The sequence below is a fragment of the Pieris rapae genome, chromosome 7 (assembly GCF_905147795.1).
Source record: "Pieris rapae chromosome 7, ilPieRapa1.1, whole genome shotgun sequence".
Taxonomy (NCBI): Eukaryota; Metazoa; Arthropoda; class Insecta; order Lepidoptera; family Pieridae; genus Pieris; species Pieris rapae.
Window position 1 is genome coordinate 6,718,625 of NC_059515.1, and position 20,198 is coordinate 6,738,822.

At 32.8% G+C, this 20,198-nt stretch overlaps 1 protein-coding gene across 1 annotated transcript; it reads right to left on the reverse strand.

Annotated features, from left to right (window-relative positions):
- Positions 1-8,073: 8,073 nt before the first annotated feature.
- Positions 8,074-17,442, reverse strand: LOC111000589 (cytochrome b5-related protein). The gene is made up of 6 exons (XM_022270093.2): positions 17,332-17,442; positions 14,204-14,419; positions 13,442-13,851; positions 11,868-12,056; positions 11,267-11,491; positions 8,074-8,993 (listed from the first exon to the last, which is right to left on the reverse strand). The coding sequence occupies exons 2-6, from the start codon at positions 14,414-14,416 to the stop codon at positions 8,702-8,704; spliced, it is 1,329 nt and encodes a 442-aa protein (XP_022125785.2). The 5' UTR covers positions 14,417-14,419; positions 17,332-17,442; the 3' UTR covers positions 8,074-8,701.
- Positions 17,443-20,198: the final 2,756 nt, after the last annotated feature.

Consider the following 20,198-nt stretch of genomic DNA (forward strand, 5'->3'; position numbering starts at 1 on the left):
CTAGGTCGCGTTCATTCAACACTCGATGTTAAGAATTTGGGATGCCAATTGAGAAACCGATCAAAGTATGTGTCATGTACATGATACAATAAATGGTTAAACAAATTCAAACGTGAAAATACGCAGTCTCGCTAATCCTAAGATATTTAAGAATGAAGTACCTCGACCGTATTTTAATAGAAATTACTTAAAGCTCTTTTATATAGGTTCAATAAATAGTGTGATATATGAAAAGGATTAACGTGTATAATTGTTGTTTGATTATACATTGGTACACATAGTAAGGAATGAGCAAAGTAGGTAACAGATTGGTACAGTAGAAAAGCAATGGAAAACGAGGCGTTGCGAAGACGATATAAGGTTAGCCTGTATAGAATCGTTTAGAAAGAACCATTGAAGATTTTGAGGAAGACTTCGTCAAGAGACAAGCTGAATAGTGAATAGTAAATAATGTATAAAGTAACCTTAAAGTAATTACAGCAATAAAGGCTTATTTTATATAACTTATTATAATGATTACTTTTGAAAGGGTTGCTAAAAATCATACAGCCAAAGTTTCAGACAAAAGTCCAAAATGTAATACAGTAGGTACTAAAATTTACGAACGTAAATTTATTTAACATGAAATACAATACTTTTGACTGAGACAAATGAATGACAATCGCGTAATATAATACGAGATTACTATAAAATACATCTACCCTCAATTTCTGCAGTATAAAGAAATCATAACGATCATGTGAACATCTAGGAAATTATATTTCAAATCAGACCAAGCATTTTCTAAGAGAATACATACGAGTATGAACCTAAACTACGAACAAAACTTTCTCCTATTTTGAAAGAAATATCAAATGTGTTTCGTTTTCCAAGGATATGCAAAACTAGATTTAACATCTCGAATTAAAGTTAGCGATTCGGATATTTAAAAAAGTAGGAACATATGAAATAGCTATTAATATTTCTACTTGTATACTGTAATTATTAAAAATGTTTAAATGTTTGGGTAAGCCAGCAATCTTGTTACAGGGAGCCGTTGAAGTTTTTCGTTTCGGAGGCCAAAACACTTTTTGGGTCGACTTTTTGTATGGATTTTTGATGTTCTGTAATCTTGAATAGATGCAATCCCACCTGGATTATAGTTATACGTAGAATCAATCAAATTCAAAACATTTTGTTAATTAAATCATTAGTAATTTTAGACATTAAAGACGAATTTATAATGGGCGATATTTATCTAATTAGACGTTACATAATATGATTAGTTCATGACGCATTTAGCGAGGAATATTTTATTTCTATTAATTATGTTTAAAACATATTAATAAAATTTGCATTGTGAATGTTATACAAGCTCTCATCTAAATCATTCATCATTCACTTTCTAACATCTTCATTGACAAAACACGTCCACGAATGAATAAACTTAACAGTTTTACGAAACAAATCACAATTGAATGGTAATTTCATGGGAACTAACTGAATGGCTTTAGGTTCCTTACTTTTTACACTATTATTATTTCTTACAATTTCCACTCGCTTCCCTATTGCACATATAACTTTTCTATAATGTTTATTGCATAACATGTATTTTTACAACTTTACTAAATAGTAACTGAAGAATTTAAATGTAAATGTTACCCATTCTCAAACAGGCACAGAAGATATACATATATAAAAATATTATGTAATTAACTTTAAAATAGGTTAATTATTTTCTCTAGAACAAAGCCTACGTTAACAGTAAAGCAACTTTCAAGACAAGATGAAAAATTACATTTTCTTTTTTCCCGCTATCAGTGCTAATGACACAGTATTTAAGATCCTTTTTCGTTCATTCATAGCAGAGGTCCCGAGAGAGACTTAATTACACGTTTTTTGAACAAAATGAGTGAATAGATTAGGGAGTTTTTACCCAGAGGTCCTCATAAAAACTATACTGTACTCATTTCATATTAATTTGAAGTCACGCCTAGCTTAATGGCAACTACGTGAACATCGAACGAGAAATATACTAAATTTTGCATGAGTAAGTCTTAATGGTTTTGTTTGGACGATAGGACTTTAGTCTCTATATATATACATACTATATTATGTTATATAATATTGATAATGCAAGTGGTGAGTTTCCACTTGAGTTTTGTTCGGACATGTTAAGTTCATATGTGGTGAAGATTCTCAAGATATTATTTTAATAAAATATAAACACTTTTATTTTGTGTTTCTTATATATAAAAATCGTGTCACAATGTTCGTTCCCATACTCCACTGAAACAGCTCGACCGATTCTTATGAATTTTTTTACACAGTAAGTCTTAGAATTAGATTTCTTCTTCAAACCCTTGAGTGATACGGGTGGTCCACTTTAAAACCCTAACTAAGCCTAGCCTATTTTATTTTTTTCACTATTTTTTGTTTTTATTTATTTATGATACAGCATACAATAATACATACAACAATTTTCACTCCTCTGCAATAATCCCTATTTTTTATTTGTTTTCATTTCGGAAATTTGAACAGTCTCTGGGGTAGCATAGCAAAATGTTGGTATGTACTAAAAAGGCAGGCTAAGTAAAATCACATAAAGGAGAAACGTAGTTCGCTGGTGCAGCTAGTTATAATATTATATATTTATTTTGTGTTCAATGTGGGTTATAGTACTATACTAATATAGAAACAGCCTTGTCATAATGTAAAAACATATATCAGTAACTTGTTTTATATGTTAGTTAACTTTAAACTATTTAATAATTGACCGGGCAGTCCTTTATTAGTCGCGAATTACAGACCAGATCTTGCATTACATACGGGTTTGTACGTCATACTCTACTAGTTTTTTTTAAAGTCCATTCAAAAGTGTTTAATCATAACAAATTTGATTGTTGCACATACAGTCCTCGTATATTTATTTTTTGTATGTCCGACAAATATTGACATATCGAATGGCGTTCAGTATCTTGGTCAGTTGGAAGGGAAGGCTAAATTTGCCTCTCAGCTTGGTGTGCTTAGGAAGTTGTGATGGTACATCACTCCAAGCTACCGCTTGTTTCATTTGAGAACTGGCAGTAAATGTAAAATTAGATTCATTTAATGCATATTTCTTTTTTTTGACGTTCATAAGTGTTCATTATGTTACCTATATGAATAAATGATTTTTGACTTTGACAAGTCCTTAATATGCGAATTCGGCCCTATTAAGAGCACTGTTACATCTTGGAGGAGCTCCTTAGCTCTTTCCACTTGACCGTATTTAACGAAGTTATTCAGTCCCGATTCCATTGCATATAGATGTGGGGTCTGTGCATCTTCTACTTACCATAGAGAGTTTAGATGGGTTGTTTGGATTTCTCATCTTACTAGAATATGAAATACCACCCGTATCACCTCGACATCCGTCGTTCCACAACTAAGCATGCCGTAGAGCCTCTTCTGGCAATGAAGACGGCACTATAACATAATATCAGATGAGTTATTAACTATTAGCATACAAAAACCTCTTCTAGAATGTTTCGTAACAATTTTATATCTTGAAATTAATTAATATGCAAGCATGATTTTATATCACCATAAAATCCCTCATTTCGTGATCTTAATTAAAAGTTTAGGGGCAAACATTAATGGATACCGGACCACGTCTATAACGGTTTGAATCTATTCCGGTAAATATTTGAATTTAGAACGTGCATAAATATAGACAAACTTGTGAATTTAAGAATCTGTGGTCTGTACAGGTTTATATGTAGGACGAACACCACCACTTTGTCAAACCAAAAATTTTTAAAAGGCCGGCAACGCATTTGCCAGCTCTTTAGCTTTGTGAGTCCATTCTCAACATCAGGTTAGCCTTCTATTTACTTTAAAAAAAGACCAAAACGTATTCAAATTCGAACAATGTAATTTGAATGGAAAACTTCTACCGCGTTCCTTTGGCGTACTTAAAATAAACAGAAGCACCAATATGCTAATTCATGTAAAATACAATTTGTTGCAAAACTAAACTTCTCCCTCTCTTTTCAACTTCTCTCCCTTTCTAGAATATACATCTGGATAAGAAGATATTCTTAAACTACGGCAAGACAGTTAGCTCCACATATTGCTCTAACACATTTCGTTGATCCTTAAAATTTCCTATACTTTGACTGACTAACCATCAGGAGAGTTATAGTTCGCACTGAGTGACGTCTTCAAGTTAACAGATCTACGAATTGTATATAATGAATATCGTATTACTGAAGGTTTACCTCGTATTCGGTTTCAATTTGCAAGTTCACAATACCTTGGACTTAGTTTCCGTAGTTCAATACCGCATGCAATACTCTGTAAAGAGTAACTTGTGTCATCTTATATTCACTATTATATATATAGATAGTACACTATTAATTGGTAGTGTAGCTGTATTCATCAATTGAAACCACTTTTCCTAATATAAAGAAAGATATGTATTTCGTTTGTATTGAATATGTGATTATTACTGAGAAACATGTCGATGCCATTTAATAAAATATAAATTTGTAAATTAAAAATTTAACTACCGCCCTTAAACTTAAATACTACCCACTAAAGCTTCAAGTATTACAATTATCGTGAACTACGCGAGGATACTCCCATGCGGGCAACGCCATGAATTTCATAATGAGTGACTGGAATATATTTGAGTCCCTCGTTAAGGTGTGTCGTGTATGAAAAGGGATAATTGTGAATACTTGTCCTATTATTTTTCATTTTAGCCTGTTCACTGTTTCCCAGAATATCATATGGCTGAGACAAATATAACTATGGGCTTTAGCCCTCGGTAGATTTTTTCCAGAGGTACGAAGGAGTTCTGGGTCAGCCATGAAGATCAAATCACCGAGTTGTTGTTCAGAAATGCAGCATCCAAATTAAATTAGCCATGATAATCACCAACCTTGGAAAGGAGATGGCACTAGAATAGTGCGTTTTATATTCAAAATTAAAATTTTACGTATAAGTATTTATTCCTATTTTAGAATTTTTGAACAGTTGTAATTATTTTTGAATAATTGTAAAATCGCAGTTTATATGCCATCTGACTTACCCAATAACGTATATAGACGACTCAAAACGTATTGAGGATAGATAATTAGTGGTTTAACAAAGTTTACCTTCACTTTGATAGTGTGTGATTCTCGTCTATCTTGAATTAAAAACCATACAAAAAAACGGTTATACTCTGTGGCCAAGAACCATGTAGGGCTGTAGAGCTATTATTAATATGCACATATGAAGGCTGTGTTTATCTCTATGTACCGTACACTAAAAACCTTAACTCTATAATTTGTCTGGGTTTTGTAGGTATTAGCGCGTACAAATTATGTGACAGGGGTGTTTCTAAGCTTAACGGCGCAATTTGCAGTCATTACAGCCTCTTAATTATGGTTTGTTCAAACAAATTACTTTGGGTGACGTTAAAAACTTAAACCATTTTATTTTGGGCACCTGTATAAAGAAGTTCGGGTGATAAGTCTTTTTGACATTTATATTACTTTAAACATACTGTCTACCCGTAAGAGCGTACCAATTTTTAAAAGGCCGGCAACGCACTTGAGAGTGTCCATGGGCGGCGGTATCACTTAACATCAGGTGAGCCTCCTGCCCGTTTGCCCCCTGTTCTATTAAAAAAAGACATTATCACGCCATTCTAAATTTGAATGGCAGACAGTGTTTATTCGGAGAATACTAATATGGAGAACAGAGAAATCAGTTTTCAAATTATTTTACTGTTACAATTATTAGACTAGTGACACACCAAACTGTCACAAGATCGATCTTTTTATATATAGATGTTTATAGACATGGGTCTATGATACTTTAAATGATAATGATACTTTATTATTACATTTTAATCACTTTAACTAAAATACGAGATCAATTAATTAATTAATTTATTTATTTATTTTATTATTCAAATTATAATGGCCTTATTCTTTCAGTAGTCGTAAATATGTAACAGCAAAACCAGTATATAAACAACATTTGACGTATCGTTTATTTGTAACATCAATTTTTTCAGTAAGTTGAAAGATTGGCACAATTTACAAAGAACGCTTCGTTTTAGTAACGGCATAAATAACACAAAAATATGTATATTGTGTTATTTATGCCATGGATAAGGAACATAAATATTCGACCCTAAAACGTAATTATCAATTTAGAGTAACAAATTAATTCTAAACATATAAAATACCCTTTATTTATATGACAAACAAGGGTATTTATCAAATCAAGCCCGGATAACGGGTCTGGTTTATGACGTCATAAAATTTGGAGTCTGCAACGCCTCGATAAGTCTATTAGAGCTCAGTTTTATTAAACTTTAACTAAAATACACTTCGAAGTATACTTTGTATTTTTAACCTAATACTGAAAAAATTAAAACATTTTATATATTAGTTAATATATAAAATGTTTTAATTTTTTCAGTTGTAAAAAGAGAGGTGAAATAAGATGAATAGATACATGAATACTCAGATTACTACGTGTGTTATCCGTCAGATGTGCCAAATGACAATTGACATATTTTTTTTTAATGGAATCTCGCTGTTGGCCTTAAGGGCCTTTACAGCTCAGCACGGGCTGTTTGGCGAGCTTAGCTCAGTTCCCGCGACTCGCGCAAGGGCGTCTCTTGTGTGACTTGAACCTCGGCTTGGTGTATTGACATATGAGTAAATGTAGAAGTAGTTATTGGTGCACATAGCACATTCGTGGTCCAAACAAATGACTTCATGTTTGAGGTTTTTTTTGCCATAGTGATTTCACGAAATAAATGTTTACAGATATATGTTATATATTACAGATATATATATATATGTTGATATTTAAATATAGAACAAGATAAAATGTACAATGATGAGGATAGACAGCTAATAGTAAAAATACATTCATGCATTGTTTACGAAAGTTCCATATATTTTACAGTGTTCTAAAAACCCAGTTGATCACGATTTTAAACTTAAATTGCAGAAGTTACTTAACAAAAGCTTGAGGAACGTTCATTCCATTAACGCTTTTTTACTCCTGTGAATTCTAACTGTTAATTCGCGCTCGTGTGATATTGCTAAGAGGAAAGTGTTGTAGGCCATATATTTTCTTTAGAACTGAAAATTAGTACGGAGTTTCTCACCCTCTCGAGTTAATTCAGAGTAATACAAAGACATTAAAACTTTTAGGACTTTGAAAATGTAATGTATGAGAAGGTGCGGGTGAACTTAGAAAGTGTATGTGTAATCAAAATAACAACAGAGATTTTCGCACTAATAAGATTAATGAAATTCCAGGTTTTTGAAATAATATTGTGTTGGCAATGGTGGGGAGAAGGGGTTTAAATTTGGTAGGGATTAGGGAACCCAATTGATGTTAAGCGAGGTATTGTTTGGTTATCTATCAGTGTTTGACTACATACACTCGCAGGGCCAGAAAACATGCTAGTGCGAAGCCGGTCTTTTAAGATGTCTTGATGAAGAGCGTACCATACGCTCTTCATCAAGACATTGCCGTAAGCTTTATCTAAAGATACTTAAATTCCAGTGTTGGCCTAGTGTCTACAGCGCACGACTCTCATACCTGAGGTCGTAGATTCGATCCCAATTTCACTTCAATCGATGCACATTCGGCTGTGCACCAATGGACTTTCTTTTTATGTGCGCATTTAACACTTGTTCAAACGGTGAAGGAAAACATCTCGCTTTGTATGATAACATTTTTATCCTTATTGTAATTGAAACTAAGTAAATTCAAAGCCCTCGTTAAAAGTAAATTAATAAATAAAGCTTTGTATAAATGTGACGAATACTTAAATGATCCTAATCCTTGGGATTGATTTGCTCCAGTTCAAATAATTTGTATTAAAAACTTGGCGATTGAAAAGAGTGCCGGAAAGTATCTTGCCAGTTCTTCATGCGCGCTATGCGCCCTTGACTTGCGAACTGGTAGTAAACGTAAATTTAGAATTAATTTAATTTTTTTGACGTTCATAAATGTACTTGTTTACCTAGATGAATAACGATATTTTGTTTGTTTGTTTGAAAGTTAAGGGCTTGATAATAACAAAGCATATATTAAACATACTTTTAATTCATTTAACATTTCTAAATTACAAAATTAGTTAAGCGACCAAGTCTTAATCTATATTCGGTTTAGTCAAAGTCTCAATATCATAATTACTACAAGGTGATTAATTCGGAACTATGTTTGCTAAATCTATGCATTGCTCAGTACATTAGGTCCAATTAGTAGTATGTCAATCAAATTAATATTATAAATTAAATAAAATCATCGTTGTTAAGTATTAAGATGTTTTAAACATTAGTTGCAAAACAAGTTTTTGTAGTTGGCTTGGAATTTTTTTGTTTCCATTAGCCTTTAACATAATGACGTGAGAAGAACAAAAAATAATTCATGAGGTATCTTAATTCTTAATAACTAATTTTGTCCTTACTTCAATATCACAGACTATGTATATTAAGTATTATATTAAAACACAGTACTAGAATCTATTCTTATTTAAGTTGCAAATGTATTGAGTTCTGACATACGGGAGTTATTTGCGACTAGTCTACCCTTACCCTAACCCCCCTTTTTAATTTACATTATTTCAATTAAAGTATTTGTCTCTTTCCACCTATTTCAATTTCTGCGTTGATGGAAAGATATGCTTTTAGAACGGTGCAAGAACGATGTCAGTCTATTTAATTTTTATTTCTCTGAAATTATTTGGCCGTTTTCTTATCAGCTGTTTGCTTTGGCTCAATAGAGCTCCATAGAAATCAGTGGTCCGAAGTTGCATTTCGAACTTCTCACAATGTTCTAAGAGTATTGGGTAAAGGTATTTCAGCTCAGCATGATCCAGCGTTGGGAAGAGATGGTGTAGGGCGTGATCTCCAAACCTCGTGATCGATTTGAAGTGGTTTCCAGCATACTCCTCCCTTTCTATAACTGTATCCAGTTGATGAATACCCCAGTCGAGCTGCTCTGATCTGAATGGTGTGATAAATTTAGTTTATATAAACTGAAATAAAAAATAAATCAGTGGCACTACAACCTCTTTTAGGATTGGTCCATATATTTTGGAATCTGTTTCATGATTATTTTTCAACGCGGCATTCTATAATGTTAGCTCGGGGCTATAAAGATTTCCATTAAGATATTAAATATTCACAAACGGTATTTTTACCTGTATTAACCTAGTATTTAAGATGTGATTCAAAACATCGATAATGACAATAGCAAGAAAAAGAAAATATTGCCTTGCCTGGATTTGACGTGGCATGGTGATATATGTCGGACCAAGAAATGATTATAATCTATTTATAAATTTAAATCCAGAACGATTTAGTGAACGAAATTGTAATTAATGATATCAAAAGTTTTTATGAATGCGATTTTGAATTTGCCTACACAGTGCAGGTGCGTATTTTGTATTAGCATGTCTATAAATCAACCCTTTTATGTGAATAAGAGGCTTCTATGGGTATTCGAGTTCACTTGGTTGAGGAATATTTCATTCTGTTTAGAAAAGCTTTCCATACGATATTGTGAGGCATTCAGCCATACAATGGAACAGATCTGGAGCGACAAAGACAAGTGATTAAACAGACATGTCACAATCGGAATCCATTGATGCCAAACTGAATAGGAACACGCGATATTAAAACTCTGTGACCCGCTTTGTAGTTTTAACTGTTTAAAGTTGCGCATCTACGTATTATTATTCAGACGGCATCTAAAAAATATAATATTTTCATTTGGTACGTGATGCAGTCTAACTTGTCATACGTTCTATTACAAATGGAAACTTTTTAATGACTTTTTAATCTGGAATACGTAAATTATTTTCAAAACTTGTTTTGATTTTGCGCCATTTCACATATTCGTGTTAATTCGCAGATTTCAATATGGACACCCACATGTGTTAAAGTAAATAGTGACACTAATACACAATGTGTAACTGCATACACAATGTGAGTATGAAGCCAGACACTTCAGAAGACTAGATACAACAACACTTCGTCTGTCGAAGAACAGAAAAATCGGGCTAGCTGCGTGCTGTTAAAACTAAGAGAAAGCAACTAATCTTATCGCAAGAAATGAAGATTTTCGCTAGGACTCTGTTGCGTATTAGAAAACAAGACCTGAAACTCGGTGCTTATCGTCGACATACAGGAAATGCCTAAATCAATCCTTACAATAAAGACATCAACCCTTTAGGCTTCCAATAATGGTCGGTTTTAGTGGACTTGGCCTTCTCTAAAAGACACGGCGACTTTCAGTAACTTTATAAATCTTTCGATCAAGCAGTGGTGACCTTGGAAATAGTGCGTAGAACATAGATTCGTGTCCAACCAGATTGAAGGCCTGTATAAAGGACAAAGGTGGCCATTTCGACTATAATATTTTTTCCTGAGATCAATTTTAGTAATGTTACATTACATCATTAGTAAAAAGCATTTTCATTTGTAACAGAAAATATGGCTGGATATAGGTATATTTTTGAATTAAATAAAGCTTTTTTGAATTTTGAAATCTATTATTTTTTAGGAAATTTATATTTTATTTATGACTAATGAAATGTATGTTTAAGTTATTTATTTATACATATAATAAGGAAGTGTTGCTGTTTGGCCTTCAAGCTATAACCACTAAACCTGTTAGATACACTTTCTGAGTGTTTTTATATCGTTATATATTACGTTTAAGACTCGCTCTTACGATGAAGCAAAACATCGTGAGTAAACCGGAATACCGGGATACTGATACCGTATAAAGCTAAGTTAGTTAATGTCTATAACCCCTAGGTGGGGCAGAGGGCGTCCACAGCGAGTCTCCATCGCGTTCGATCTTGGGCCTCGTATTTCACCTCGCTCCAAGTCTTATCAGCTCTGTTTGCCTCGTCCGCTACTGTAAGTTCCAAGCAAACCTGGCACCATACAGTAGCGGACAGTAAAGCTAAGGCCCAGTACTAAAAAGTTGTATTGCCACTGATTTTTTTATAATATATTGCACTACATGGAGACACCAGTTACTCCAACAAGAGGTCGAAAAACTTACGACGCATTTACAAAGAGCAACGATATATAACATAATAAAACGCTTGTGTACTAATCTACCATACACTACATATATACATGCATTACGTATACACGATTTTCATATCTGGTAGCTTTATATTTGTGGATATAATTACGCCTATTAGTAACGTTAAAAGTTTATATATACTTAAAAATACTTAGTGAACCAAACAAAACATTACCTAGGCACATCTCCTTCAAAGAAATTGGTATGGGCATGGTGGCCTGCCGTAAGGCCGTACACCATGAAGAATTCACTTGCAATCATTAGTGATAGTAACCAGATAGCGATCGTCCAAGGAAGGTATAGCCCGCTAGCTAGCCACATCCATACTGGTACTGTGTATGGTAGGGTATGAGCCCAGGTCACTGAAGCGCCACGGTATCCAACGATTCCAACAACAAACCTGAAATTAGTAATTATAAGTATTAAAGCAATATTCTCAATACAGTGCACAGGTCGTAGCACACATAAACAATTTCATTTTTAATAGACCGGCAACGCACTCGCGAGCCTTCTGGCATTGAGTGTCCATGGGTATCATATAACATCAGGTGAGCCTCCTGTCCATTTTCCACCTGTTCTAAATAAAAAAAAGAACTTGACTCTTATGATAAAACATTTGACCTAGAGCCGACTATTAAACTATATCTTGATTATTTTTTATGAGACTATGATTACAGACCATTTAAGAACTTAGTTTAGCTTTACTGAACGGTTTATCTTAATTCTTGAACAACTCGAAAGAAATGTGGGAGAAATGTTAATGTATTGATACGTACTCTTTTAAAAGGCATCCAAGAGAAACGAAAGCAAATACGATGGGATAATAAAAAGCTGCCATTTGGGCCCAAATTGGTTTATCCGGATTTGGCATGAACTGAAGGAAGGGTTCTAACAGCCCTATCTCTATATCTTGGGCCGTATTTGTATGCAGATGATGTGACATTGCGTGAGTTATCCGCCAGTCTCTAAAACAATACAAACAATACATAATCAGGTCGCTAAATGAAAAATATAAAATGAGGGTATTTTAGTGTGAATTGAAGTTCTTAAGATTATTTAATATATACGCACACATTAGGAAATACAAGATAAAGATAGAGCCTAGTGGCTTCAGCGGGCGACTTTGATACCTGAGGTCGTAGATTCGATCCCCGGCTGTGCACCAATGGACTTTCTTCCTATGTGCGCATTTAACATTTTCTCGAACGGCGAAGGAAAACATCGTGAGGAAACCGACATGTCTTAGACCCAAAAAGTCGACGACGTGTGTCAGGCACTCTAGGCTGATCACCTACTTGCCTATTAGATTTATATCTGAGGCCAAGACCTAAATAGGTTGTAGCGCCATTGATTTTTTTTAGGAAATACATTGCATGTGAAGCAGATACACATCTTAGAATTTTACTCTTAAAAAGAAGTCTCGCATTTATTAATTCTGAACATGATGATAATAACTATGAAAGACATATTTTGGGTTTCCAATCCAATATATATAAATTTGGTGGATTTTTTTTATATAGAACAGGGGGCAACCGAACAGGAGGCTCACCTGATGTTAAGTGATACCTCCGCCCATGGACACTCTTAATGCCAGAGGGCTCGCGAGGAACATATAATATATTTAAATAATAATATTTCATCGATAAAAACCAGTCACAATAAAAGCGAAACACGTAACAGAGATCGAAGAATTCAATTACGAGTTGTAAGAATGTACCTAAGAGGTCAAATAAGGTACACATATAAACACTGAAGAGTCACATTGTAATAATTCTATGTAATTAATATGACTGCCATACTCACAATGTCATTATAAAATCATTATCATTGTGTCTAATTATAAAATTATACGAACCATAAAAATGAACTATTATGCTAAATACTACTTTGCTCGACGCCATACGTGTGTATGATAAGTAGATTCACAATCTTGAATATACTCCAATAATTAAGATTAGACACGTAATAAAAATAACATAAATCAGTGGCGCTACAACCTTTTTAGGTCTTGGCCTCAGATTTCTGAATCTGTTTTGTGATCATTTTTTTTTTAAATATAATAGGCAAGTAGGTAATCAGCCTCCAGTGCCTGACACACGTCGTCGACTTTTTGGGTCTAAGACATGCCGGTTTCCTCACGATGTTTTTCTTCACCGTTCGAGCAAATGTTAAATGCGCAAATAGAAAGAAAGTCCATTGGTGCACAGCCGGGGTTAGAACCTACGACCTCAGGGATGAGAGTCCTACGCTGAAGCCACTAGGCAAACACTGCTTAGACACGTAATATTACTTAAAAATATACCAAAGCTTATACAAGTGGGTCAATCACAATAATATCACAATAACTTACGCATAAGAAAATCCACTGAAGTTAAACAAATACATTCTCCAGGAGTCAGATCTATGAAAATAATTGTGGGCGCAAACTGTTAGCGCGCTAAGTGCGTAGCCAAGTACGACTGTTGACAAAAGACCGACCAGCGCATTCTGTGTCCAAATCCAACAGCATAAAGGACCACCAATTATAAAAAGAATCAGTAACGCATCAGTTACATTATCGCTCTTTTTCCTCGCGTCCTTCGGTATATCTTTTATCTTGTCAACGATTTTTGTTTTTAGAGATACATAAAAGCCGTCTTCAGCGAATGTGAAGGGTGAATTCCGTTGCGAATTCGCCTTTCGAACGAAATATTTCGGGATGATTGATTCGGCGACACCACCTAAGTGATGTGTAACAAATTGCTCTGTTATATCTGTGCCCTGTAAAGAATTTATTAAACTGACAAATGTATCAAGCGAATAAAACATTTCTGAAGTTTGCTTAGTATATTTTAATGTGTAATTAATGTAAGAGTAGCGGTTCCAAGATGAAATGATGTTAACACTGATTACTCTGAAAATTCAGGATTAAGAGGAGATCAGAATATTAGTTATTAGAATGTCAGCATATTAATAAAATATATCAATTAGGTAGTATATAAGTGCTATAAAAATTAAAATACGATTAGTTTATCTACTTTGTTATCATTGAAATAACACGATCATTTTTATTATAATTATCTTTATCATTAGTCTGTATTATTTTTATTTACGGAATATTTTTGTAGATTACTTTAGTATATTCCAGCCACTGGGTACCTCCAGGATGTGAAGAGATAAACTCAGTCAAATCATACAGGTTGTCGTGAATCCTCCAAAGATTTTCAGCTCCATCCTGCTTTCTTTTGCCATCCAACCATTGTCGGCCCGTCTTCGGGGGTATATCTCGAAGATGAGGGTAGGGAAGGTTGGGGAAACTGACTTGATGTTGAGTGTTCGGTGCCATAACCTGTAAACGTGTGGGTTAGGTCAATACCCTCACAGCAGACACAGAAATACTGTCTCACTTAAATCAATATAACATATAAATACAATAACATATAAACAATGTATTTTTAATTTGACTGTGTTATTACATGTCCTTATTTCGATGTGTGATGTATGTGATTTAAGTATGATATATACTTCAATAGAGTATCACATTATTCACAATTTATACATGAAAATAATTACTGTTGATCTTATGCCCCGTTCATAGTTCATACGCCTTGTTAAGGCCAAGCACAGGGTTGTTTCTTTGTTAGTGTAAAATATATTTATTATATGTTTAATTACGTATTTTTTGTCTTATTAGAAGTGGTCAGCATGTTCTAATGCAAATCGTGAGTACTTTGGGTCCTGATTTTACAAAGGTAGAATATTATATTCGTTATTTGGTTAACATGTTAAGTATTTATTTTATTTTACAGGCGCGTAAGGCATGTAATAGCGACACATTTTTTTCAAAACGCGTAGGATTTAATAAAACAAATCTAATTTGGAAGATCACGTAAGAGTCCTTATTCGGTTAGCAACAAATGAGTTATCAACCCTTGGTATATTTATTTTTCAATCATATTCATTTTATTGACGTTTTTTATTGCCCGACAGTACCTCAGTTATTATAGTAAAATACATTATATTAAGTCCTTGTTTTGTGTTATATGAATAATTACACAGAATTATGTTTTAATTTTGCTTTTTTTATTGAGGAAGCTCAGATATTTAGAAGGTAACGCATATAGTTTGATATTTGACCTATTTATGTGGCCTTAAAACTTCCTGCTATCAGTGTTTGTTCTAAAATGAGCATCTTAGACAAGAACTAGACATTTTGTATCGGCCACATAACGCAGAATTTCTGTACATTATGCATTCTTATTTCTAATATAGTGTTGTAAAAGAAAAATATGTTTGTGTCTCAATTTTAAAAGAATATAGAAATTTTTTTGAGAGAGAGATCATGAGAGGGTAGCGGTAACCTTAGAGTTACATGAAACTCAGGAATAAAGAAGACAACGAAGAAGACTACTATATTATTAGAAGTTTCTTTATATAGAACAGGAGGCAAACGAGCAGGAGCTCACCTAATGTTTTTAAAAAAATAATAATTTTGACAATAAAAAATAATTAAATTATTAAATTATTGTATTTATATTTTTGAATTATCTTAATGAGGCAAGGCAAGTTTTTACAATGCTGTGATTAGCATATTTTGGTAAAAAATAGCACCTATTTTAGTAATTGTATTTAAATGCTACGTTTTATAAAACTGAAGGTTGTATGGAAGGCCGCGCGTTGATTGTGTGATTCCTATGTTCTTAATTTGAAGAGTTTGAATCACGTCAACAAACCATGGGGAACTGGCGGGGTGGCATGAAATAATTTCGCCGGAAATTTAACCCAACCCCACAAATATTATACCAGACATTATGAAGTGGAAGAAGACGTATTATATTCTACTTTTATAATTAAATACATTTATATTATAAATTAATATAATTCAACATCAAAACAACCTAGCAGTATAGTATTAAGTATGACGACCACTTTATACATCTTAGTATATATTTTCTTCTGTGAATTTTATCGAAGAAAAATAACACAGAAATAAGGGAGCATTCTAATGGTGAAAGTATTTGTTAAATCGATCGAGTAGCAGTAGTAGTAAATAAATTGTATGTTATAATACAATGTAATGGTAATGTACAATAATAGTTATATTCCGAACAGCTTGAGCAGTGTTATGATAGTAGGGTTAAAATCAGTATGAATTAAACCCAGAAAGAAGAAGAAAGCAAATCATCACCATATCTATAAATAAGTAAAAATAATGCACAGACTATAAAGGATTGAGGCGCCTCGATTATTATTTATTAACATTTTTTTTTAAAATAATTTCTCTATATCTTCTTAAGATTTTCTGCAGGAGCTAGAGTTAATTAACACATGTAAAACCCAGGTTTCAAACGCGAGGTTTGTATGCGTTACAATACTTATTTAAGTTTAATGTAAACAAATTATAATACAATTATAAATGATTATAGGAAAATTACAAACACATAACTTTTCCATATAAACATTCCAGTTGTAACTCTGTTTGATGTTACATAGGGTATTTAGTATTTTCGTACTTATGATGCGATTAGGTCTTTGCCCAAATTATAAATTATTAAATGTCTATTCTATCTGCTGTCTATATGATAACTATCGAATCGTATTTTAGTTATCTAATGATCAACAGTTGTCTTGCTATTTATTCAAATTTACAAGTAAGAAGTATGTACATATTCAAATTGAATTAAATGCAAAGTTGATTATTTAATACAAATTGTAAAAACGTAGAATATATTAGCTATCAATGTACTTATTAACAATTTCCAAATCTTTCAGAAATAACCTAAAACAGATATTTTTTTTTCTAAAACTTCTCTCTTTCTCTAGATTATTCGCAGTATTTAATAATTCAATGCTTGAAATTATACTTTACTTTTCAAGTCCTTATATATAATGATAATCGTAGTCTCGTGAATTATGTATTAAAAAAAAACCCACTACTTCCAATTTTATGCTCAATATTTAAGTTGTTACTTTTATATATTTAAAAAAGAACGATGTTATGGCGGGTATTTCTGAGGTGCGTGTATGCTCAATCAGTTATAGCTACGTGATATAAATTATTTTTAAATATCTGATAAACAGCATAATTAAGGTTCAATAACATTACATAAATGCGTCTTATTACTTGTTCCAGATAGCTATAAACTGATAAAAAACAAAAAAAATAGATTTATACCTAACCTATCATGTGTATTACATTTAAAATTAAATCGATTAACACAAAACTGTTGTTCCAAAAACACAAAAAGTTGTGTTACTTACCAATCTATGTCGTTTAACACAAATACAATTAAAATTGAATCATTTATCGCATAATGGCCGTCACGTCTACTGCGTTGGCCGTGACTGACTGCGCATGCGACTCGTAATTTCATTTTGGTGGAATGTCACCGTCATTATAAAGTTTTAATACATTTTTAATGTGGCTAATACTATAATTTGAAGCGTAGTTTCCATAATTGATTAAGTATTTTTTATTCATTTATCTAAATGCATGTTTAATAACATATTTTTAAGGTTGGAACCTTTCTGTGATTAATTATAAGTATTTTGTCTGCTGAGTAATTTTATATTTTCTTATTAGAACGGTATCTCTCTTCACTCTCTCAACTCACTTCTTCTCTTATCTTCTCAGACTTATTTCTGTTTCTATTCAGAAATTAAGATTAAGAGGATAATTAAATAAAGTTGTAAGTAAATTGGAAAATAATTTCTTCTTATAGATCTTTCTTATGTATAATACTGTTTAATATTAATATCTATAAATTTATGGGTTATTTTTATAAGGGGTAACAAAGTCAACTAGTACCAGTAGTAAGTAAGTAACTTGTCAGTAAGTATGTTTACATTTACGTAGAATATGTTATATTTTGATTAGGTGAATCGGTCAACTGGTGGCATTATAATAAATACTCTCAATTTCGTGACTCCCAGTTATTTAGAATAAAGCATAAATAAATTATTTACTGTAACAAAAAGTCACAAAGTGAAGGTGAAAAAAATTTTTTTGCGCATACTTCCGGCACAAGACTTTTAAAAAGTAATGTTTCCTCAAAGTCAACATTTAAGTCTGAAGTTCGAAGTAAATACATTATTATTTACACTACATTTTTCTGACAAATTTTGTTTTACAAGGTGGCGTGACATACATTTTTTATGAAGTGACAATTTACGATTTAGGCCATGCAGTGCTACTTGGCCTTGTCCATGTATGGCTTAATTTTTTTAATCTAGTAAGCGAAATCATACTATGTTTGAATTGTCAAAAACTTTGACCGAATGTTGGGAAAATCTTAGTTCGTTCTGTCAAACGCTGACATCAAATCGATGCATAAAAATCCTGAGATCTTTATCTAATCAATTGTTTAAATACAATTATTATCGTGGAGATACATATACCTATACTGTTTAAAATTATGTATAACCTTTTGCCTCATTGTAATAGTCTTTGCTACAAGACATCAAAAAACCCAGTAAGATCATCCTTCCTTCGTAGCTATCGTGAAGAAAACCTGAAAGATTATGAATATTTTATTTTACTGTTGACAGAACATAAAGTACGTACAAAAGCGTAAGTCTCTTTAAAATCCCTTTGATGGAAATCGGATATATTCTTTACCTTTTACGATTACTCCACTGACGTTATCTTAAAGGTTGCGTCTGAAAATGTCATAAAAATAAGAAATTTTTCATTTAACTGCCTGTGTCGTAAATCTTTTAGAAGATGTTTAAAATTAAGTAAACCTTTGTGGATAGAATCTTCATAACCGAGTTTATTATGCTGTGTAAGGCGACTCCATCTTTATGATTATATAGCGCCTACTTTGAAGAAAATGCAATTCGTTTTCAAGGCAAAATGTTGTACATTTTAATAAAATCTGTTGTATTTTGCTAACGCAAACGTAAAAATTGTTTAAGTTTATATTTCCTATATTTTTAATTGTTAAAAATGGCTATCTGCGATTTTTGACATTGAAGTCGTGTTTTCGAATCCCGGTTCGCTGTTAGTTTTATATACCTATGCGCAATTAATACTTACTATATCACGACTGAGTAAATCTTCCACTTAATCCTCGGTAAATCGTTGATGCGTATCAGTTGAAAGACTGATCACCTACTATCCTACAAAGAAATATAAAGTCTTGCGGTGATGTGGTCCTTTTGAATGGGCTTTCAGCCTCTCCCTCCTTGAAACACACTTATCAATACGAGCATTGTGTATACCAATACAAAATCGTAATGCGTATTAATTTTATTTTTTTATTTTTACCAAAATAATTCTACAGATGCAACTATTTACATTTATATCACATATGAAACAATTCATTAAATACAAAAACAATAACAATAGATTGAAATATTTACAAAAAGACTCACCATTTCTTTTTATATAGGAACTGACATGAAGCGGACAATTTAAAAAATATGTTAATCTATGCGGTTCATTAATTATTTCCAAACATTGTGTCATGTGTACTATTTCGCGAGGTATATTGCTCTGAGAATACAAATAGAAACGGCGATCGAAGCCATCAGGCACCCTGCAACAGTCACTGGAGCACTGCCGAATTGTTTGCCTGTGATGTATAATATATAAATATTCAAAATAAGCAGAAATCGTATAAGAGACAACTACTTAGTACACCATATTGTTAAAGTACTTTGTAATCCTTTATTACACTAATCCCTGAAATATGTTAAACAATGTATCGAATATTATGAGAATTAGGCTTCAGTTCGGGAACATAATCACGTTCCTTGGCTTATCGGATTACGTATAATGTTGAATGAGCAATATTTTTAGCTTCATAGAAATGGTTCTATTAGGCATTAGCGTCGCCGCGTCGCTTACGTAAGCACTTTTTCAATATTAAATGCAAAATCTACGTCATTACATTCAATTTTAAATTAGGTTCAGATTTTAACAATTATTAGGTATTGGATAATGAGTCCATTATCAAAAATCAGCAAGAAGTAGAGTAGTTCTAGAAGAGTTCGCACCCTGCTAATACGGGTACGGGCCATGGGGGTTGCAGCGCGCCCGACTATTCTCATCATAAGACAACAGTCTCTACCCGCTGCACGCAGCCGATGTTTTGTGGGGTCATGTCCTGTGGTTAGGGGCCAAG

Bases quoted from the DNA above. Each gene is read 5' to 3' on its own strand.
- LOC111000589 (XM_022270093.2), bottom strand. From the start codon at position 14,416: ATGGCACCGAACACTCAACATCAAGTCAGTTTCCCCAACCTTCCCTAC. The intron at 13,852-14,203 runs GTAATCTACAAA...AATTCTTTACAG, and splicing joins AGTGGCTGGAATATACTAAA to GGCACAGATATAACAGAGCA. The intron at 12,057-13,441 runs GTAAGTTATTGT...GTATTGTTTTAG, and splicing joins TTCAGTGGATTTTCTTATGC to AGACTGGCGGATAACTCACG.